We start from the raw sequence: 24,686 nt of genomic DNA on the forward strand, positions 1-24,686 counted from the left end.
CATTTTTAATAAACACTACAAATAATTAGATTAGAAAACATCATCACAATGCATCTTGAAAAAAAAACCTGAAATCAGGAAGCAAAATTCTAAAGGAGCCAGTTTAGTATAGGAACAGCTACTGTGGTCCTCTAGAAAGGTGGCAGCCTTCTCAGTGAACACTGGAGATGTGTAAGAACAGAATGTTTTGGTTGTCACAATGACTGGGAGACCAGGAATACTAAATGTCCTACAATGTGAACAACAGTCCCAAACAATGAACTGTCCAGCTCAAAATGACAGTGGCTTTCCTGTGAAGAAAACAGGTGGAGATTTCCCAAGGAGAGTCTCAATCTTGGAGATGAGCTATGGGTAAGATGATGTTATGATGTAACCTACAAATTGGGTCAGGCAAATATTTCAGGTGACAGATATATATATCTGATGGACCTCTCAAATGCTATTATTAAAACTCTGGGAGGAAAACTATCAAGATGTACTCGGGGTAGAAAGGCATACCCATCCCTAGAGACCTGGGTTCGATTCCCAGTGCCTGCCCGAGTTAAAAAAAAAGGCATACTCATGCCAAGATTTCAGCAGTAGCCCATCACTTACATCATAGCCTCTCAGCACAGCAAGATGGAAAGCCAGCAACTGCAAGGGGATCACACTGAGAATGCCCTGCAGGCAGTCCACTGAATGGGGCACCTTGATTGTCCTTTTTGTGTTCTTAATGGTCTCAGTATCTTCCTTATCACAAATCACCACAGGGCGCCCCTGGGAAAGAAAATTCCCCACAAAAACACACATTAGAAAAACTGGCAACAAAAAGCAGAACCACAGCCGTGGATGTGTAACTTCTGCACTACTTGATCCATATGTGGCTTCAGTGTCACAGACTTGGTTACACTCACAGTCCTCAGAGGCAAGGCAGGGGGTCTTATGGTTGAGGGAATGGAGGCTTAGTTGGACTCAGTAATTTTAAAAATTCATGCAACTAATAAATTCAAGTATTAATACTTGAATCCAGGTCTGTCTGCCTTCAGAACTCATGTTTGTAGCCACTATGTTGTGCCTTCCTAACAAAATCTTGTACAAGGGAATAATATTTGGAGGGAATTTAGATATAAAGACAAAGGATCTGAAGATACTCAGTTGAGCATAGCACCTGTAAATATTAATGTGAAGTCTAAATGGTAGGTTTCTCCTGAATATGCATTTAAGAACATTAAATTAAAAGAGAGTGATGGGCAGTGTGACAGCGGCTCAGTGGCAGAATTCTTGTTTGCCATGCCGGACACCGGGGTTCGATTCCTGGTGCCTGAAAAAAAAAAAGGTGGTGCAAGGGCAGTTCTGTGGTAGAATTCTCATCTGCCACGCGATTCCCAGACCATGCATCTCCCCCTCAAAAAATAAATAAAATAAAAGAGAGCAGGATGTGCTCATTTAAAAAGGACAGGATTTGGAGATCAAGACGTCAACACTGAATTATATATCTGAACGTGGTTGAAAGGGAAAATTTTAGGTTGTATATATGTTATAGAATAAACATTTTTAAAAAGCAAACCAACTATAGAACTGCACAACACTGTGAACCATACTGTAAACCATGGGCTATAGTTAACAATACAATTATAAATTAAACAATACACTCTTAAATAACCAATGGGTCAAAAAAGAAATCACAACATGCAGAAACTTATGGGATAAATAAAGGTAGTACAGATGGAAAATTTATAGCTCTAAAAGTTTACATTAAAAAAGAATAAAGATCTCAAATCAGAGTCCTAACCTCACAGCAGAAGGACGAAAATAAGAAGAGCAAACTATATCCAAAGCCAGCAGAAGGAAGGAAATAAAGATTAGAGCAGAGATAAATAGAGAATAAAAAACAACAGAAAGAATGAATGAAATGAAAAGTTAGTTGATTGAAAAGGTAGTAAAAACAGCAAACCTTTAGCTTTTTTTTCTCCCAAAGAAAAATGGAATAAGAACTAAAGGACAGAAATAACTAAAATCAGAAATGGAAGGAGGGAACACTTCTCAACTCATTCTATAAGGCAGTATCAATCTAATACCAATGCCAGATGACACAAAGAAAGAAAATTACAATCAATAGCTTATGAATATGGATACAAAAATCCTCAACAAAATACAGGTAAATGAATCCCAGCAATACAGTAAAAGAATTATACAATGCCAAAACTAAATGTCAACAGGCAGGGGGCATGGAAAGGGGTACGGATTCTTTGTGAAAGAACAGGAAATGCCTTCAGCTAGATAATGGTGGCAAAGGCATGTCTATATACTTAGGTTGGATTGTATGATGTGTGAATAAAACTTTAAAAATGAACAGAGAGAGGGGGGTGCAAGGGCAGCTCAGTGGTAGAATTCTTGCCTGCCATGAAGGACATGCGTGTTCAATTCACAGTCCATGAACTCCCCCAAAAAGCAAAACAAACAAAGAAACAAAAAAATTCAACAAATGATTCTGCAATAATATTTCACACAGAAAAATAATGAAATGTGACCACACTATACAGTATACAAAAAAACAAACAAACATACAAAAAAAAAAAACAGAGAGAGAGAAGTGCTAGAGAAAATGCAGAGAAAGAGATGTACCTATTCGCTATCAGTAGGGAAACTGAGAGGTGCAGCCCCTTGGAGGGCAGTGTAGTGGTTCCACAGGAAGTTAGGGATGGGGTTGCCATATGATCCTGAAACCCTACTTCAGTATATACCTGGGGAACAGAGAGTGTGGGGAATGGGATGGACACTTGCACACTGGTGTTTATGGAGGCAGTGCTCCTGGTTCAAATTGGATGGAGGTGGCCTAAGGGTACGACAACAGGAATGGAAGGGGGAACTATGGTGCATACATACAATGAACTAGTAGCCCCTGGAAGGAATGATGTTGTGAGGCATGCAACTAGGTGAATGAATCTTAAGAACTGTATGTTGAATGAAATATCAGGAACAAAAAGACAAATATTATCATGCCTCAATTATATGGACTAACTAGAATATAAAAACTCAGTGATAGTGGAGATAATGGGTTATCAGGTTGGGGCCTATTGTAAAGAGTCCTAGATTATAAACTTTTAAAGCAGTCACATATATTCAAGTTCCCAGAAACTTCGGATATTTACGTGACACATGTGACTCAGATTCAGAGCTCTGAAGCTATGAAAGTCAGCAGTACCCTATACAAGAACTGTTTAAAAATAAGGTGGAAAATGTGATCAGACTTCAAGTACAGTTATGAATGAAGCTGATCTGGACAGGGTAAAGGATGATATCATCCATATTTTAAAACTCCAACTTCTGTGTGAGACTAAAGGGAGAGATATTTATTTGGTACAAAATTTATATTTCGGGTAGTCAATTTCCTAATTTAACTTGTATGGTCAGTTATAACACCAAAAGTACATGGAATCTTGAATGGACCTGAGATTTTGTTGGTTTGTCCAGGTTAATGTGCTGCCCCAATATATCCCAGAGTAATTTAGGCAGTGAATAAAAAAACATTTACTAAAAAAAAAAAAAAAAAAAAAAAAAGGGCAGGCCACGGTGGCTCAGCAGGTAAGAGTGCTTGCCTGCCATGCCCAAGGACCCGGGTTCAATTCCTGGTGCCTGCCCATGTGAAAAAAAAAAAGCATTTACCAAGTCCCTTTGGGAGACTGAAGAGAAAGAAGGAAATATTCAATTTCCCCATTTAGAGAATTTCTGATATTCTTACAAGCAGTGTGGACAGCCAAATCAATAGGCTGAGCCTCGATCTTGGAGTTCACCCCTATGAAACTTACTCCTGAAAAGGATAGGCTAAGCCTTATAATTAGGCCTAAGAGTCACCCCCAGAGAATCTCTTTTGATGCTCAGATGTGGCCTCTCTCTTTAAGAAAACTCAGCAGGTGAACTCACTGCCGTACCCCCTACGCGGGACATGACTCCCAGGGGTAAAAATCTTCCTGGCAATGTGGGATAGAAATCATGGGATGAGCCAGGACACATCAAAAGATCGAAAAAGGCTTCTTGACCAAAACAGGGAAGAGAGAAATAAGACAAAATAAAGTGTCAGTGGCTGAGAGATTTCAAACAGAATCAAGAGGTTATCCCGGAGGTGATTCTGATGCATCATATGGATATTCCTTTTTAGTTTATGGTGTATTGGAGTGGCTGGAGGGAAGTACTTAAAACTGTTGAGCTGTATTCCAGTAGTCTTGATTCTTGTCAATAATTGTTGAAAGATACAACGTTTAGAATGTAACTGTGCGATTGTGAAAACCTTGTGCCTGATGCTCATTTTATCCAAGATATGGACAGATGAGTAAAAAATTTATGGATAAAAATAAATAAATAGGGGGGACAATGGGTAAAATAAATTGGGTAGATGGAAATACTAGTGGTTATGGAGAGGGAGGGGAAAGGTGCATGGTATGTATGAGTTTTTTCTTTTTCTTTTTCTGAAGTGATGCAAATGTTCTAAAAAATGATCATGGTGATGAACACAACATGTGATGATATTGTGAGCGAATGATTAAACACCATGTATGGAATGTATGTGCGTGACGATTTCTCAATAATAATATTTTTAAAATATGTATACATGGAAAAAAAAAAGAAGAATTATAGACCATGATCTAGTGGGATTTATTTTGCGAGGGTGGTTCAACATAAGAAAATCAATTGATTTAATACATCACATTAATTGAATGAAGGAAAAAAACACATCATCATCTCAACTGGGGAAGAAAAGGCATTTGACAAAATCTAGCACTCCTCGACAAATGCACTTAGAAAACTAGGAATAAAAAGAAACCTGCTCACCTGATAAAGGGAATATATAAAAAACTCTACAGCTAACTTTACACTCAGTGGTGAAAGACTAAAGCTTTCCCTCTAACATGAGGACAAAGACCAGGATGCCCACAGTCACCGCTGTTATTCAACACTGTACTGGAAGTTCTAGCCAGAAAAATTAAGCAAGAAAAAGAAATAAAATATACCCAAATTGTAAAGGAAAAAGAAAAAATTTCCCTATTTGTAAATGACATGATTCTACACACAGAAAATCCTGAGAAATCCACAACTCTACCAGAGCTAATTAATGAATGTTACTAGAATGAAAATAAAAAAACGAACATAGGACTCAACAACACACACAGTAAACGCAAATGTAAACTATGAGCTACAGTCATAACCTAATAATAACAATAATATTGTTTCATTAGTTGTAACAAAAGTGCCACACCAATGCAAAATGTTAATAATAGGGAAAACTATGGGGGGGTGCAGTATATATGAGAATTCTGTATTTTCTGCATGATTTTTCTACAAACCTACAACTTCTAAAAAAAAACAAACAACAACAAAAAAACACTTCTAAGTATTTTAGACTCCCCCACACATAAACCTCAAAGTTTGTATCCCAAAGCAAATAACATGAGTATGAACACGTTTTATAAGCCACCTAACTGGCACTGCTCTCTAACTTTACATTTCGTAAAATTCTAACAAGCTATAGTTACCCAATTCTTAGATCCCCACATTGTGCCTCACCTGCCGAGCAACCACCTGCTGAAGAGCATTCTGACACTTGGCATAAGTGTGATCTCTCATGATGATCATGATGACAGGCATCAGCTTATCCACCAAAGCCAGAGGCCCGTGCTTCAACTCACCAGCAAGAATGCCTTCAGAGTGCATGTAGGTGATTTCTTTGATTTTCTAATAGGAAAGAACCTGATTAATCTTCAGTCCATTTACCAAAATTCCATCTTTAAGTATTAAACAAGGCATGTGATCTCTTAAGTCACAATCTATTTAACCAAAAGTATTACAGGACCGCTAATCTGTAATTATAGCTAACAGGTTAATAGGTCATTATTTCTCTAATACCAACAAGTTAAGTAATTTGAAGTTCCAAAAATCCACAAGGACTTTTGAAGATTTTAAATCATTATGAACATATTTCTTTATAACTTCTACTTGCTTCATATTTAACTGCAATTGAATTTCACATCTAGAGAACTTAAACTATTTTATTCATATTTGGGCAACAAATTAACCTAAGTTACTTAGAAGTACTCATGCTAAAAACATACTCTCCTTGGTTTTCACTTTCAAATTCAGTACTTTGTTACATTTTTTCAAGGTACACAAATCAGACTACATAAATACTTTTAAAAGTTCCTCTTATGTCATTCATTCAATTTAAAAGTATTACTATATGCCACGCCCATAGTAGACTGAAGTTAATTACATGTGAGAAAACTTACAAGTGCCCCTTCAAGACAAGTAGCATAATGATAGCCACGTCCCATTATCAAGACTGATTTCTGATGATAAAGTTCTGTTGCCAGTTTTTGAATTTCATCATCCATGCTCAGTACTTCCTTAATCAAATCTGTTAAGAAATAGTATAAGCAAAATCTATGAAAAAAGAACAATAAACTGAACATAATAATAACAGTAACACTAATAATATACTTATAGCAACCAAAGGCCAGTATTTCTAGTCTGTGATACCCATATGAGATTTTTTTTTAATACACAGGAGCAAGAGTAGAAAGATATTATTAACTAAAGAGCTACAAGCCAGAGTGTCAAAGAAAAGAAATAATTACATCCATGACCCACTCCCTTAGACAACAAAAGTATAACACGTGAATATATTTGTACCAGGCAGCCGTTTCAATCCAAGCATGATCTCTTTGCGTCTTTCTTGCATGGAGATCCTGTCATCACACATCATAAGGGCAAACATCACAAGAGATACAAACTGGCTGGTGTAAGCCTAAAACACCACAAAAATGTAAGAGAATCGCATTTTAAGAACTTAGAATTCTAAATTTAAAAAAAGATGCAAACAAAAAATCCCCATTGGTTTTATAATATACACTATCTGTCTTTTAAAACAAGCATTAGTTAACAGTACTTGGAACCAGTAATTGGGAAATCTACCATTGTTCTCCACTTCTGACTATAGGACACATGACTTACACTTTATTTAACCAGACAGAACAAAAAAGAAAACACCTTATAATACACTGGATGCTTATGAAATCCCTAATACCTCCCAGAAAGAAAGGAAGCATACCAAAGGAAGGTGAGTAGAGAATAAATGTGCATGTACTTAACCAAAGTAAGTTTTAAATATAAACCAAAAAGTAAGGACCTGTCAACTGTAAATCAGTAATCTAATGCCATATGGCGGGCAGAGTTTGGATACAGCTGAATAGATAAGGAATTAACCATTCTAGCACCAAAAATCACTTGTTGCTGATTTTGTTCTATACAATTAATGTAAAACGTAATGGTGGAAACAGCCTCTGTGCTCCATGCCTTGTGTCTAAGAAGATTTTTTCAGTTCCAAATACAGTTTAGAAGATTTAAAAAGAAAAGAAAAAAAAAAGAAAAGTCTTGAAGGGCTGTCCTTAGGGTATTTGTAATGATTTTGGTAAATTTTTTTTAACTGGTTGATTTTTTTCACCTTTGCATATTGCCCATTCCTCACTACCACTTTTTTTCCTTAAAATTTGGTTAAAAATACAAGTTTACTTTAGAAAATAAACATAAAGAATAATAACCCCCAATACTATTAGTAAGATTTGTGACTACTTTCTCATAGTCACAACTGTTTCTCTTTTTTCTTTCTTTATATTGTAAATCAAATCAATTACTAGCAGATAAAATTTTATAACTTACTCCTAATTAACACTATAAGCACTTTCCCAAGACAAAACTCTTTTGTCTCATTTAATCAAACGAAAAAAAAACTAAAGTTAACACCTTGAAAAGATTACTAAAAGACTTTGAAAACAAGATTTTTGGAAAAAAAAATAATAGTTTATATAAGAGGAAAAACAATTCAAAGACAACAGATTTCTTAGCAGAAACCACATGGGCCAGAAAGTGATGTATTTTTTCAAGTAATGAAAGAAAAGTAACGTCAACCCTGAATTCCATATTAGATGAAATTAGCCTTCACAAATGAAGGGGAAATAATAACACTCTCAGATTAAGAGAGTCATCATTAGCAGATATACCCTAAAAGAATGGTCCAAGCAAGTTCCTGAAAAGAAAATAATAATAAAGGAAGGAATCTTAAATAACCAAGAAGGAAGAAAAAACAACAGAAAGAACAAAAATATGGGTAAGTACTTTCCTTCTCTTTTTGAGTTTTTCAAAGTTATGCATGACAGCCAAAGCAAAAAGTTTAACACTGTCTGATGTGAATCTCAATGTATAAAGATAAACACAGCACACTGCAAATGGGGAAATGTAAAGGAAGGTGACCTTTCTACACTTCACACTAACCAGATTTGTGGTAACAGAAGTCATATCTTGTTTGTGGTGGTGATTACAGGAATCTACATGAGACAAAATGACAGAGAACTATGCACATGCACTGTGTCAAAGTCAGTTTCTTGGTTTTGATATCTTCTATAGTTATGCGAGATGTAACCACTGGGGTACTAGATGAAGAAGACATGGGACTTCTCTGTATTATCTGTGTAATTTCCCGTAAGTTCCCATTAATCTTTCCATAAATTTGTAGTTACTTCAAAATTAAAAGTCTAAAATAAAAAGACTGTAAAATAGCAAAGAAAAATGGATACAAATAACAACATGAATGAGTCTCATGAATTTCATGTTAAACAAAAGAAGCCAGACACCAAAGACTATATATTATACCTTCATTTATAAGAAATTTAGAGAAATGACAAAATACAGTGAGAAAAAAACAGTAGTTGCCTGAACTGGGCTTTGGAGATGGGGATTGACTACAAAGGACACAAAAGAACTTTATCAGGTGACTGATGTGTTCTAAAACCAAAATTATCATCAAATTGTGGTAATAGTTACATGGTCAACTAAATCTACTGAAACTAAACCTTAAAATTGGTGAATATTATGTTATGAAAATTATATATCAACATAGCTGAAAATCAAAAAGCTAATAACAGAGTCTAGGTAGCACACATATGGGTGTTGACGTAAAATTCTTTTAACTTTGCTACATGTATGAAAATCTTAATAAAACAGAAAAACGTTAAGTTCTCATGAAGAAAAGAATTAGAAAACAAAACAATCCACTATTTTCCATGGCAGCTCAAAATCCAAAAAATATTTTAGAAAAACTAAATCAGTATAATCCGAAATGTATAAGTCCTGGATTTCCTACAGCGTGAGAAGCTTTTTATTTTTTTTTCCTTTTAATTTTGGAAATTCTGCAGAAATCAGAACTTTTATCATGGTTTGAATTAAAAGGGGGATAGGAGAAGGTTGGGATTGTTCAGCATGCGTGTATGTATATTTGCGAATATTTTTTTAAAGTAAAAGCTGTGCATTTCAGGGGAAAAAAAAAACTAAACTAAATAGCACCCATTCAGTGTATGACTCATATACCACATATCCATACTTAAACTCCTGTTTCATGATGTGTTGGGAATAAAAGGGTTCTGGGATTCCAATCCCTAATCAAAGCCATCTGTCTGGACACTGTTCCAAAAATCTGAAAACTCCTGATGAGGGTGCCTGGTTATTTATTCAGCCACAGGATGGATGGAAACCCAAGCACAAATATCTTACATATATTTTAATTACCACATGGAGAAAATTCAGGTTTCAATTATCTATAAATTACAGTGCTGACAATATCAATACAACCAAGAAAGAAAAACCTCAAGAGTTTTTACATAAGAATCACAAATCTTCCATCAAAAAATTCTCCATGAAATTTTTTAAAAGGAAAAAATCCAAATATGGTAACATAAACATTGACATCATCTTCTACATGCCTTTAATTCAATTCAAACCAGCAATACATAAACATCTTATTAGACAATGAGCAAGAAATATTAGCTTTAAGCAAAAAAAAAAAGAGAAACTGAAAATTTAAAATCATGATGAGATAACATCCTGTCCATTTATATATTTTTTATTAGTACTAAATTTATGCATATCTCAATTCCAAAAAGCAAAGTTCTCTCACTAACTAGGCCTTTAAAAGAAAAAGAGGTTTCAAACCTCCATAGATGTAGTGTCTAAAGAGAAACAGATATGATCACATAATACTTTTTTTTAACTGTCAAATTTTATATCAATGAAAGCATTCTTACAAACTCTGAAAGACAGTTATGTATGTACATTTTGGTGTAACTGTGAAAAATCATATATATCTTAATAACAATATGCCCCAAATCAAAATTAAACTGGATCCTTTAAATTTGTTACTTTTCTAATTCTATACTACTCAGTGAAAAAATGGATGTTAGACTTATTATGTATCCCCTGTATACCTGGAAGGAAAAATACAAGCAATGAATGGGGACAGCCACAGAGACCTTTTCAAAGTATACTTATGTTATATAGATTTGTCTCTTTTAAACTCTAAGATCCAGGGATGGGAGGACAAATTTTTCCATCATTGACTATTAAAGTCTTACAATAATTATAATAATTAATAAAATGTATGAGATCTATAACTGCTAACAAATGAAACAAAAGGTACAGACTAATCTGGTTCACCAACACTATGATTAAATAATCATGTGAGAAATAAGTCAAGAATTTACCTTTGTACTGGCCACACCAATCTCAGGACCAGCATTAATGTGAACTCCACAATCTGTCTCTCTTGATATAGAGCTGCCAACTGTATTTGTGATTCCCACAGTTAAAGCTCCTCTCTCCTTACAGTATCTCAAACCCATCAGGGTATCTGCCGTCTCACCTGTGTAGAAGAGGAATCACTATAACACACACGGAGCAGTTTCACCATACGCTGCTTCTTAGATGCAAAAATAACTGACTATACTGTTAATAATAACACTTATTTTAAAAGAAATGTAAAATGTGTACTTGAAATAATAAATTTATAAATTAAGATTTTTAGCATCTTTTCCTTCATCTTTGAAAACTCAGCTCCTTGAGGGTAAAAGGTGTTCATTTTACTAATTCATGAAGAATTATAAATCTAAATTAATTGGTGTTTGTCAAGTCATCTGCAAGACCAGTTTATCAATTTTTGCCAAGACATGCTAGAATAAATAGAGTTTCCTTATGTCTTTAAAACTAGCATACCTGATTGACTAATGAAAAAACAAACATCATCTCGAAAAACCGGGGTGTTTCTATCCAGGAAGTCACTGGCTAATTCCACCATAACAGGCAATTCAGTCAGCTCCTCCAGAACTTGTCGTGTCTATAGAGACAAGATGACCTGGTCATACATCTTTATTTCAATTTCTCTCCTTTTTCACTGGACTTGACTGGACTCAATGGATAGTTTTTACTTTTTTGATTATAAAAATGACACATCATTTGAGGAAATACTTTAATCTGTATTTAAATTAAAGATTAATGATTTATAGTATAAAAAATAAATTTATTTTTATAAAATATAAAAAATAAAGTTTCTTATTTCTATAAAGCATAAAAAATAAAATCAAAACACCACCACCCAAGAGATAACCACTATTAACATTTTAGTGCGTCTCTTTAGACATCTAGGCATATGTACATAGAAGCAAATACATCTGCACATATGTTTAGAGGACTTAAGTGGAAAAGCACTGTTGTGAATCAGTCTGTATGTGTCACTGCTAACTTACCAACTTTTAATATTTAAGATGGAAATTCATAAGATACCTGAATCACTGAGAGATTTCAAATAAGATAAACACTCAGTGAAAAAACTAAACACTTTAAAAATGTAATGTATTCATATATTGTACCATTGCAAATCTCATTTAAGAAGGGTTACTGTTTTCCAACTTTGTAGACTGGGGTGAGAGATAGTATGTTTCTGGTGAAAAGGCATCTTAACATTCTATTTTATTTAGTTTACTTTCTAAGAAAATTTCTTTTACTCTAAACATCAGAAACAAAAATAATAGAAAAACAAATTTTGAGGCAGAAAAAATTTTAGTCCTACATATATATATATAAAGCATTTAATAACTATGGCAATCATTTATGCAATTTTTAATTTAATACCTATGACAGTCATTTATGCATTATACATAAAGCATTTAATAACTATGACAATCATTTATGCAAATGGTCCAACACAACATTTGACCCTTCTCTGCATTCCTCATTTCACAGCAATGAAGAACTACAAAGGTTCCCTTACTTCACATCCCTTTAAATTTTCCTTGCCTAAATAGCATTGATATTGATTTAGCACTTTTAACAGTTATAAAATCATATAGAGTTCAGTGGTAGAATGCTTGCCTTCCATGCGAAAGACCCAGGTTCAATTCCCAGACCATGCACCAACCCCCAATAAAAAATCATACGCAAAAAGTCTTCAAAGATAAAATATTTTTAATTACCCTTTCCCATTGATGTATATATTATACATAAAAAAGTTACTAATATTAGAATGCAAATATTTTCCCTCAAACAAATTTGACATTTCCCCGTAGTTTACAGTATAAATGTCACTGTGGAATCACATTCTTCAAAAGAGAAAAAAGTAAGATACAAACATGGCAACTTACCAGATATTTGGGGTATAATAATATACCCCCAAAAAGTGATCTTTTTAAAAATGTTTTTTTATTGTAATATTTAACATACATACAAAGCAAAGAAAGAAAATTTGAAAATAACTTTCAAAGCACACTTCAATAAGCAGCTACAGAACTGATCCCAGACTTTGTCATGGGCTATCATTCCAGCATCTCAGATTTTTCCTTCTAGCTGCTCCAGAACACTGGAGGCTAGAAGGAATTTTAATGTAGTGATTCAGCTGCCATACTGATTTGTTAAATCCCACTCTCTCTCTTATATCTCCTCCCTCTCCTTTAATCCCTCTCCCATTCTATAGGGATCCTTGGAGAATGCCCATTACTACTCTTTCATGCTGAGAAGGGGTGTCCACGCTGAAAGACAGGGAGCTGGAATCAACTGATAATGCTGGAGAGGCTGGTCCCTCTGGGTTTCAGAATGTATATGACCTAGGAACCCTCTGGGAATTATATGCTCAAGGAAGACAAATCCCAGGAAGACAAACCTAGTGCATAAAACCTTTATAAGTCTCAGTTTGAGCCCCATGTGCTCTTAAGAGACAACAGGAGCAAGGCTGATTGGGGTTCAGCAAACTATGACCATTAGCACTATCTAACAGCCTGTTAACTATTGGCCATAGCATGCATTTTTAGTATCCCCCCTATATACCTCTACCATTGATTCTTGTCTATTATAGAACCACTAAAGTAGTTTATGTGAGAACTTATTTATAATCATAAATTTAATCATTAGGATACATGGCACTATACAACCCCCTTCAGTCATTTTCACCTTCAATATGGCTAAGTTACTTATAAAACTGTTAACTGGTTAGCATTACTTCTATCCATTCCCTTGCATTTAGATTCAACGTCTTTGTGTAGTCTTTCCTTCATTTCTAGTTTCTGTGTACCTCTAGGTCTGCTATAGTCTATAGTGCAACATCTGAGATTACCTTTGAGTCATTATAATGAAACCATATAGTATCTGTCCTTCGGTGTCTGACTTATTTCACTCAGCATTATGTCCTCATGATTCATCCACCTTGTCATATGTTTTGGGACATCATTTTGTCTTACTGCTACAAAATATTTCATTGTATGTATATACCACATTTTGTTTATCCAATCCTCTGTTGATGGGCACTTGGATTGTTTCTATCTCTTGGCAATTGTGAGCAGTGCCACTATGAACACCATTATGCAAATGTCTGCATCACTGCCCTCAGCTCTTCTGGGGATATATTGAGTATTGCTGTTGCTGGGTCATAGGACAACTCAATATTTAGTTTTCTGAAGAATCGCCAAACTGTCTTCCACAGTGGCTGTACCATTATACACTCCTGCCAGATGTGAATAAATGTTCCTATTTCTCCAAACTGTCCCCAACATTTGTGGTTTCCTGTTTAATAGCAGCCATTCTTATAGTTGTGAGGTGATATGTTATTGTCACCTTAATTTGCATTTCTCTTATAGCCAATGAAAATGAACAGCTCTTCATGTGCTTTTTAGCTATCTGCATTTGCTCTTCAGAAAAGAGTTTATCCATATTCTCTGCTCATTTCATAATTGGTTTGTATGATTTTTGTTGTTGAGAATTATAATTTCTTTATGTATACAGGCTATCAGGCCTTTATCAGGTATGTGGTTTCAAAGTATTTTCTCCCTCTTTACCTTTTTAACAGAGTCCTTTAAGGCACAGAAGCTCTTGATCTTAAGGAGTTACCGTTTCAAAAAAGTACTCTTGAGATCTATGTATGCCTATTCATATCTGTACCTGACATTTTTATCATATGAGATTAATACTATAAATTCAATTGCATGCCACTGGAAAAAAGAGAGACAACATTTTGGAAAGCACGCACGCTATTTCTGGAATGATTTGGGTGTAGTTGGTTGTCTACACAGAACAAACACTAAAGAAGCTGTTCTATAAATATCACTGACATTTGAACCCACTAAAAAAACAAAAACCCAAAATAGGATTAATGGAATGAATGACACCATTTTGTATTATAAACCACAAAAGGAATTTCTAATGTCTGTTAACTACTGTTAGTCTTGGCATCCACAAAAATATATATATATATATATATCACACCTTCTCAAATCTCAGAATTAGAGAATTCTAACACAGCATATAATTTCTGCCCCAAAATTTAGGTTTTGATTTAGAAGCAGCATTTAATTAAAAAAGCACTATCAATTACTTTTTATTTCTAAAGAGGGCTCATTCAATAATAGATCTAAGCCACCATTTAATTAGCCAATTATTTCTTTAATTTACATTGATGTCTTTAATTTACTTTTTCTCCATGCTCAAAACCATTTCTTTATTAGACCTCTTCTCTTCAATATGGCATACACTTTCTTTTCAAGACCATTTACACTAGGTAAAAAAAAGTTAGAGAATAATAAAGACTTGTTGGAAGGCAAGGGCTGAGTGAACAGCTAGTTTCATTCACTAGTGAAATGACTAACTTAAATTCATATCTGCATCCCAGCAGATGGAAAATTACTATGTCATGAACTTTGGGATTCAATCCCAAATGGGTCTTCTGTACTTTACTTATGAGAGCTGACATCAACAGCACATAAATTGGCTCTTTATAAGAAAACTATGTGGATCTGATTTATTGGACTGAAAGATCTTTACATTTCTACGCCTGTATACTGACAATCAACAACTGTCTCTGCTACAGAATCAGCTTCCAAAATAAGAGTAAAAGGAATGAGTCTGACAAAAAAGGAGGCTTCATCTCTTTGCAGAAATGTGCCTACCACATAAACTCCTGTTGAGATTTGTACATGTTACTAGCCATCTGTCTGGGGCAAATGTCCAATAATAAGGAAAACACAATGACTGCTCTACAAAAGGAAAAGTTCCCTCAGCCCACAAGTCTAGGACCCTGCCATAATTCTCCCACTCTTTCATTTTTATGAAGTCAACTGCAGATGATCTATCTACAAACCTAAGGACCTTTCTAAAGTGGATAATCCATTGACAAATAATCCCAAGCAGCTATTCAAATTTCTCCTCCTACTTTCCTGAGTTCTGTCATCACAAACATGAAAAATAACAAGACATTTTAACAAAGGATAGTTTTTACATGGTATGTTACTAGAGGTATTATTTGTCTACAGATATCTCCATATAACAGTTAAAATTTAAGAAGTCACTTACTGCTACACCAGCATGATAACTTGTTCCACAAGCAATCAGAATCAAACGCCGGCACCTCTGAATCTCCTTAATGTGATCCTTCAAACCACCCAAATTCACTGAAATAAAAATTTGTATATATAATTACTTAGAAAAGAGCCATATGAAATAGGTAATCACTTTTTATGATTATGACTGTCCACTGCCAATCTGGGAAACAACACTGCCATTTTTAAGAATTGATATTCCTCCTAGGAAAAATATCTCTGTATTTTTGAAAAGTAAAATAAAAGGGCACAAGTTAATTGACACCGTTCCCCAAACTTGTAGTTAACCTAGTCATCCCTCTACCTACCCACACAATCACAGCATTTATCACTTTCTACCTAGTTTAGTTATCTTTACATTTCTCTAACTAGGTTAAAATGTGTTTTAAAGGCAAAACTACAGAACAAACAACAGATTAGTTAATGTAAATGACTGGCGTAGGGGAGGGGTTGACTACAAAGTGGAATAAGGAATTTCTGGGATGAAAGAATTGTTCTACATCTTGATTGTTGTAGAGGGTAGGATTATGGTTATGTTGTAGAGTTTGTCAAAATTTATAGACCTGCACACTTTAAAAAGGGTAAATTTTACTAAATCAAAATTATTTCTTAATAAACTTCCTTGGGAAAAAGCTATCTTCATTTCTCCTATGGGACCCAGAAAGTGCTCTATGTATAATATAAACCCACACGCCTCTCAGCCTTTCCTTCTCAGTGCACACCATCACCATGTACCCAACTGCTCAAGTCAAAAACCTAGGAGAATCTTTTGATTGCTCTTATCAGCCCTCCACAACCCCACAGGTAAGACCTGTGAGCTCCACCTTCAGAAGGGACCTCCGATAGTAACAGCTTAGTCTAATGTCTCTTCCCTGGAGGCCAGCAACGTTTTCCTAACTTCTCTTCTCTATTCCCAATCGCTTTGAGTCTGCTCTCCACATACAGCCAGAATGATCCTTTGGAAAGAATTTAATCTCAAAACCCTACAGTAAAGTCTGTTCTCTCTTTTTCTGTCTCTATAGCTATATGTATTCTTGTAACTGTCCTGCCCAGATATCCTGCTAATGCAAGGCTAGTTTTCTATCTGCGAGAAATTCTCATTCAGTATCATTCAGTTACTCAACTAATATTTATTGAGCACCCACCACATAAATATACTGTTCGAGGCAACAAGTAGTACCACAATTCTACGCTCAAATCAGTTTATTCTGGTTAAGGAGAAAGATGCAAGTAATCAGGAGCATCCTCCTGTTCTCAACCCCTAAATCTGTCTGCTTTGTCCCTCTCCATCTCCCCACCCTTTTTTCTACCTTAATTAGTTACAATATAAACCAGGTGTGTTTTATCTTTTTGGATAATTTTATGTTCTCCTTCTTTAATTTCAACAGTGACAGAGAGAGAGAGCATATATTTCTCTATTTTAAAAAACCCAGCTAAAGGAAAATAAAACAAAACACCAGCAACAACAATAAGTTTCACTTATTCCCAAGTAACCCAGAATAAAATCCAAACTCCCACAAGGACTGAGGAATATAGTGTATACATACACTGGACTACTGAGTTTTTGCAATGAGGAAGGAAGTAGCGAGGCACGCAACTAGGTGTATGAACCTTAAGGATTGTATGTTGAATGAAATGTCAGGAACAAAAAGATGAATATTATCAAGCCTCAATCATATGGACTAACAATAACATAGTGAACTAAAGATGAGAGCATAGGTTATCAGGTTGGGGCTTGTTGTAAACGGTCCTAGATCGCAAGCTCTTAGAGTAGTCACATATATTCAGGAAGTGTCACTGTTAATTATAAATTCTAGGATACTGAGCTTATAACATGGTAGTTCCCAGAAACTTTGGGTATTTATGGGACACATGAAACTCTGAGTTAGAGCTCTGAAGCTATAAAAGTCATCAGTACCCCATACAGGAACTGTTTAAAAAGTTGAAAAAGTGATCCGTGGAGATATGAATGAAGCTGATTCAGACAGCACTAAGATACAACAGACTAAAGGGTAAAGAATGATATCATCCATAGTTTAAAACTCCAAATTCTGTGTGAGACTAAAGGGAGAGAGATTTATTTGATACAAAATTTATATTTTGGGTAGTGAATTTCCTAATTTAACTTGTACGGCTAGTTTAGTTGAACACCATAAGTACATGGAATCTTGAATAGGGCCTGAGATTTTATTGGTTTGTCCAGGTTAGTTTAATGCCCTGATATATCCCAGAGTAATCTGGGCAGTGAATAAAAAAGCATTTGCAAAGTTCCCTTGGGGACTGAAGAGAAAGAAGGAAATATTCAACTTCCAAATTTGGAGAATTTCTGATATTCTCACAAGCAGTGGGGACAGCCAAATCTACAGGCTGAGCCCTCGCTCTCGGGGTTCACCCCTATGAAACTTATTTCTGCAAAGGATAGGCTAAGCCTACTTAAAATTATGTCTAAGAGTCACCCCCAGAGAATCATTTTTGTTGCTCAGATTTGGCCTCTCTCTTTAAGCCAATTTGGCAGGTGAACTCACTGCCCTCTCCCTCTATGTGAGACATGATTCCCAGGGGTGTAAATCTTGCTGGCAATATGGGATGGAAATCCTAGGATGAGCCAGAACCCAGCATCAACAGATTGAAAAGGCTTTTTGACCAAAATGGGGAAGAGAGAAATGAGATAAAATAAAGTCCGAGTAGCTGAGAGATTTCAAATAGAGTTGAGAGTTTATCCTGGAGGCTATTCTTATATATATATATATATATATATATATATATATATATATATATATATATATATATATATAAAATCTTTATATATATATGTATTTTATCTTTTATCTTATATCTTATAGATATCCCTTTTTAGTTTATGGTATATTGGAGTGGCTGGAGCGAAGTACCTAAAACTGTTGAGCTGTGTTCCAGTAGCCTTGATTCTTTTTTTTTTTTTTAACATGGGCAGGCAGTGGGAATCGAACCCACAGCTTTGATTCTTGAAGACAATTGTCAAGATATGTTTACAAGGTGATTGTGAAAACCTTGTGTCTGATGCTTATTTTATCCAGGATATGGACAGAGGAGTAAAACATTTTGGATTAAATAAATAAATAAATAATAGGGGGGACAAAGGGCAAAATAAATTGGGTAGATGGAAATACAAGTAGTCAGTGAGAAGGAGGGGTAAGGCGTATGGTATGTATGAGTTTTTTCTTTTTTCTTTTTATTTCTTTTTCGGAAATGTTCTAAAAAATTATCATGGTGATGTACACACAACTATGTGATGATATTGTGAGCCACTGATAGTACACCATGTGTGGAATGTATGTGTGTGAAGATGTCACAATAAAAATATTTTTAAAAAATATCCAAACTCCCTATTCTGTAAAAGAAGGTACTCAAACCCACCTACATCAGAGTATATGAAAGGCCCTCTGCGATATCTGCCCCCACTTTTTTCCTAGGCTTATTTCTCTTTATCTCTCTTCAAGTGCTGCACATGGCAGACAAACTGGACTACATATTTTCCAAAAATAAGAGTTCTCACGGTTGTTCCACAACCTCCCCTGATCTAGCGTTGCTTCATCTGATTAAAATGTCTCTGTCATAACCCACACCTACCTCCTTCAGGAAGTCTTCTATGATCCTAAGCCCATGCCATAAAAAGACTCATACTCTACTTTCTCTGAATTCAGCATTAGACTTCAAACAGTAAACATTTCAGCATTAACATGTTTCTCATGCCATTTATAATTTTTAAATAGTTATTTATATATTTACTTCCCCTTTCTAGAGTATAAGAATTCTGGAGAAATGACTTTAAAACAGAAAACTTTCCTATCAGCACAGTGCTCTCTGCACATAGTGTTCAATTCATAATTCAGCCTTCAACAAAACTCTCCTACCAAAAAAGAATCTGACACTACTGGGAAAAGAAAAAGATATAAAGCCAACACTTATTTAGAGAAATAATTTTCCATCAACTATCAGGCTGTGAGAGGAAAGAAAAGACACTTAATACTGTACGTATGTCCCAGAGAATCAACAACAAAAAATTTCTGTATACCAGTTATTGTATTTCAAAAATTAATTCCTAACCCTGAGAAGCTTAGACTAAAGGTTGTTTATTAAACTGGTTATGATGAAAGAGCAGTTTTTTGAAAGTGATTCAGCAACAAATAAGCTTATGGACATAATACAGCCATAGATTCTCAATCTCAAATTCATCTCAGTAAGGTGTGTAAACTCCACGACACAAGGCGCAGACACAATTTCTGTAAATTCTGACTATTCCTGCACCCTCACCTCTAGCTAAAAAATGTAGGAAGGAACATGCTATCCCAAAAGGGATCAGGTAAACATCTGAAGGACCTCTGTGGAAGTTCACAACCTTCAACCACATGGGGACCACGTCCCATTCTTCCTAGAATTCACAACGTTCAGCAAATGCCCATGACATGTTTACTGAGCTGAAAAGAAGTTCACATTTTCCATGGTACACTGAAGGACTTCAAAAAGATGACTGGTAACCACTGATGGTCGACAGCTATAGTTATTCCACAGACTATAAAGGACAATGAACTTTCAGGTTGTCAATGTCAACCCTCATAGAAGACTTTGAAATAACCCAAAAATTCATATGTAATTACCAGTGTAGTCATCAAAGTTGACTCTCCCTCTCATTGTGTTCACAACTGATTCTGGTTGCTCAAAAATTTCCTTCTGCATAAATGAACTGAAGTTACCTAAAGTAACATAAACATTACATTTAAAAAATTAAAATGTAATTTTTAAAAAGGTCATGCAATGGTAACAATATTTTTATAAGACTGCTTAATGGATTCAATCAATACAATTTATCCTATATAAAGAAAAATGAGCAAACAAGGAAGGAAAATCAATTTCATTAACTTCATACCTAAAACATGCAACTACAGCAAAACAGGGGAGTGGGACAAGCTTTTAAGTTTTAGAATCAAACCTAGGTTCAAATAATGGTTCTATCCTTTATCAACTATGTAATGTAATTCCAAGGAAATTACTCAATTGAGAAAATAAGAATAGCACAGCTACTCCATAGGACTAAAGTATGGATAAAAGTGTAAAGAACCTGACATATGTTTGTTTTGCAATATATGTTAGCTTTTATTCCTACCGAAACTCCATCAAAAAGGAGAATAACAATAATCAGAATAATCATAATAGTTATTAGCAGAAAACATTATGCAGGGGGTTACACAATGTGACAGGTACTGTTCCAAGTGCTTTACATATATTATCTCTCTTATTCCTTCAAACAATTTTAATTGGGTAAGTCTTATTATCACCACTTTCCGTATGAGAAAACTGAAGCACAGGAGGATAAGAGAGTAATAGTGAACAGAATACAGACTATATTTACGTTCATAAAGTATCTTAAAAATATCAAATACTATCCAAATAAGTACTTTCTTTCCTGATATCAGAAACAGCAAACCATGACTCAATTTTAAGGAATCCTACTATAAGACCATGAGATGAATGTGCTAAAGAATCACCCTTTCCCTAGGGTTATTCCTTCACTAAGCATGTAGAGGACTTATTTAGCATTGTGTTATCATATTTCTATGCTAGGGCAGGAAACAGAATGTCTCCTTTCCATTGAGAACACCAAGCTACAACATGACAAAAACTTTCACCCTTCATGATCTGCTGTAGTTCCATCTGGAGGGTCTGCACAGCTCGTCCAGGGTGATCTCCAGCAGTTCGTTTAATGCGATGGATAGAAAGACGGCCATCCACCACTGCTGCAACATCATCATCTTCCAGAAAGATGACACGGTTTGTGTGTTCGATGACAGCACTACAAAATATACAAATAGACATTACAGTCAATAGCCAAGAATAATTATTACAAATGAAACTATCATTAGGCCAAAAAGACAAAGTTAAATACAAGCTCTACCAACCTGCAATATCTCCAAAGGTAATAGTCTATGAATTCATGCATTCTTAAATATACTAATGCATTAAATATTACAGTGAAGTGACAGCATCTATTAAAATTCCAACGTTAGGTCAACAAAATCTACAGTTTCAAAATAAATAAATAAACAGAAAGATTCAAGTGTTAGAGAAAGTGTGGAGAGGTACACACATTCAATATTAGTAGGGTAGCAGTCCCTCCGGAGAGTAATGTTGCAGATCCACAGGAGGCTAGAAATAGGGTCATCAGATGATCAGGCAATCCCATCACTAGGAATATACTAGGAAGAACTGAAAGTAGGGACTCGAATAGACATTTGCACACTGATGTTTTTGGTAGCATTGTACACAGGAAGTGACCAAAGGGTACACTGACTGAGGAGCAGAAGGGTGAATTGCGATGTATACATATAACGGAATATTGTGTGCTACAGAAAGAATGAAGTCGAGGCACACAACAAGGTGAATGAATAATCCCTGAGGACATTATGTCAAGCAAAGTCAGTCAGAAACAAAAGGACAAATTGCACATGGTCTCATTTAGAAAATACTTATAAGAAAAGTAGGACATAGATTGTAAGCTCTTAGAGTAGTTATGTTTGCTCTTGTATTTTAAGTGTTATTTCTAGATTCTGAGATGCTGTGTTCAATATATATAACATGGCATTTCCATGGAACTTTGGGTACCAGTGTGACAACTGAAACTCAGTATTAGAGTTCTATAGCTCTGAAAGTAAGCATTATTGCATATAGCAGCAATTGTAGTAAGAAGTCAAAAAAGAGACCAGACTTCAATCAGAGATATAAGTGAGGCCGATCTGGTTGGAACTAACAAAAATCAGAACGCAGGATAAAGGATGATATTGTCTGTATTCCTAAGCTCCATCTTCTGTATGAGTCCAAAGGAAGAGTTGTTTATTTTGTCCAAAATTTAAATTTTCTGCAGCATACAATTTGGTTTAACCTGTCTGGCCATTCATTTAAACAACCTAACACATGGAGCCTAGAGTACGGAATGAGATCTCGTAATTCTGTATAGCTTAATGTAGTACCCTGATACATTCCAGAGTATGTTGGCAAGATAATGAATGAAAAAGTATTTGCAAAATCCCTTGAGGACTGAAGAAAAAATATGGATTTACTAAACTCCCCCTCCTGCAAAATTCCTGATACTCTCTTAAGCAGTAGGGACTCCCAAGTTGATGGGCCAAGCCCTCTATCTTGAGGCTTGCTCTTATGAAATGTATTTCTATAATGGGGAAGCTAGGCCTACCTGTAACTATGCCTAAGAATCACCCACCAGAGAACCTCTTTTGTTGCTCAGATGTGGCCTTTCTCTAAGCCAAACTCTGCAAGTAAAATCATTACCCACCCTACTACGTGGGACATGACTTCTGGGTGTGTGGGTCTCCCCAGCAACATGGAACATGACTCCCAGAGATGAGCTCGGCCCTGGCATCATTAAGGAATTGACAATGCCTTCTTGATCAAAAACAGGGAAGAGAAAGGTAACAAAATTAGGTTTCAGTGCCTAAAAGATTTCAAATACAGTCAAGAGGCTATTCTGGAGGTTATTCTTATGCAAGCTTCAGCTAGATATTACAAAATGCTGCAGTATGCCAAGCCCCAACCAACAATATTCCCGAAAACCCTAAAGAATGCCTAGAGGGCGGGCCACAGTGGCTCAACAGACAAGAATGCTTGCCTGCCATGCCAGAGGACCCAGGTTCGATTCCTGGTGCCTGCCCATGTAAAAAAAAGAATACCTAGAGCTCTATCTGAGACTCTATAAAAATTTCAGTTACTAAGTTTATTTTTCAGAAATTTATAACTTCCAGATGATTCCTAGGCCAGATAAACCCTGAAATCCAAAGGTACCAGTCTCTCCTAGTTGCATCCTCCTACCCCATAATGTCAACACCCCTTTCCAACATGGAGAAATTAGAATGAATGGTCATTGCCCAAATATTCCTAAAGATTGAGAGAAGCATCAAATGAGAAGGAGTTGTAAAAAAGAGATAAGATTTAACAAATGAGTATGACTACTGAATCATTATATTGATATTTCTTTTTTGTTTCCAGTATCTTGGAGCAGTTAGAAAGAAATTCCTGAAATTGGTATGTATGGTAACCCATACCATACTCTGAAATTTTAACTACTTGTTAAAATGTACTTTGAAATTTATTGCTTTTTTACATGTTATATTTCACATTAAAAATGTTTTTAAAAAATTCCAATGTTACTTTTATTTTCAATCTTAAAAAACTTTATTGTGGGATAAGGTTAGGCTTCCTAAAAGACATAATGCTTGAAATAATCCCTAAGGGAAAATGATATATTTCAGAAGATCAAGTAGATTAATTTTGCCTGGAATAAGCTATACTTGTATAATAAGGAGGAAGAACTCAGCAAAATTATCATGTTTAGTTTAGGTATCTCTCCAGGAAATCTAGATGTGACACCGCTACCCTCCGCTACTCAGGGAAATGGCAACATAGGAAGAGAGATCTGGAGAGAGCTTAGGATAAAGGCAAACATCTGGGAATCAACCATGATACAGATAAACTGGTTGAAAATGTAGAAAGAAAAAAACAGGAGAGGGAAAAAACAGAAAAGGGTCAAACTACATATAGAAGTTTGACCTACAGAACCAAATAAAAGTCCAAAAAGGAGCAAAAAAAGATCAGAGGTAGAAGGCCATCCAAGAAGTGGCACTTTTATGGAAATCTGAGAAAAGTTTCCTGGAAGGGAGGCCAAAATACAAGAAAATGCTGCCAAGACACAAGGAAATTGGGGTTACTGGTTCAGAGGTCAGTTAATAATCTTGTAGAGGTTAGAGACTGAGTGGACAAAAAACAACAACAATGATGTGACTTTACTCTTCTAAAATATTCAGTAATGGTGGAAAGACGTGAGAAGTGGTCAGATCAGGTAATACAAAGACTTTGGGTTTTCTTTCTTAAAGCAGGGGAGAAATTATTTTGTTTAGAGATAAAAAGGGAGAGCTTGGATGATTGACA

At 35.3% G+C, this 24,686-nt stretch overlaps 1 protein-coding gene and 1 long non-coding RNA gene across 2 annotated transcripts in view; one reads left to right on the forward strand and one right to left on the reverse strand.

Moving 5' to 3' along the window:
* GFPT1 (glutamine--fructose-6-phosphate transaminase 1) overlaps positions 1-24,686 on the reverse strand; it is a 95,377-nt gene that overhangs the window by 4,121 nt on the left and 66,570 nt on the right. The window contains exons 10-18 of the mRNA XM_077134447.1: positions 21,380-21,543; positions 20,351-20,446; positions 15,688-15,785; positions 11,071-11,191; positions 10,563-10,720; positions 6,664-6,778; positions 6,261-6,388; positions 5,542-5,709; positions 595-756 (exon numbers count right to left, since the gene is read on the reverse strand). Of these exons, the coding sequence (XP_076990562.1) occupies positions 595-756; positions 5,542-5,709; positions 6,261-6,388; positions 6,664-6,778; positions 10,563-10,720; positions 11,071-11,191; positions 15,688-15,785; positions 20,351-20,446; positions 21,380-21,543 (1,210 nt within the window). The remainder of the gene's footprint in view (positions 1-594; positions 757-5,541; positions 5,710-6,260; positions 6,389-6,663; positions 6,779-10,562; positions 10,721-11,070; positions 11,192-15,687; positions 15,786-20,350; positions 20,447-21,379; positions 21,544-24,686) is intronic.
* Positions 187-23,870, forward strand: LOC143660947 (uncharacterized). The gene is made up of 3 exons (XR_013164339.1): positions 187-351; positions 21,315-21,666; positions 23,748-23,870. It is a non-coding gene; the product is annotated as an uncharacterized LOC143660947 (long non-coding RNA).

This window comes from Tamandua tetradactyla, chromosome 17 (genome assembly GCF_023851605.1).
Source record: "Tamandua tetradactyla isolate mTamTet1 chromosome 17, mTamTet1.pri, whole genome shotgun sequence".
In the NCBI taxonomy this organism is placed as follows: Eukaryota; Metazoa; Chordata; class Mammalia; order Pilosa; family Myrmecophagidae; genus Tamandua; species Tamandua tetradactyla.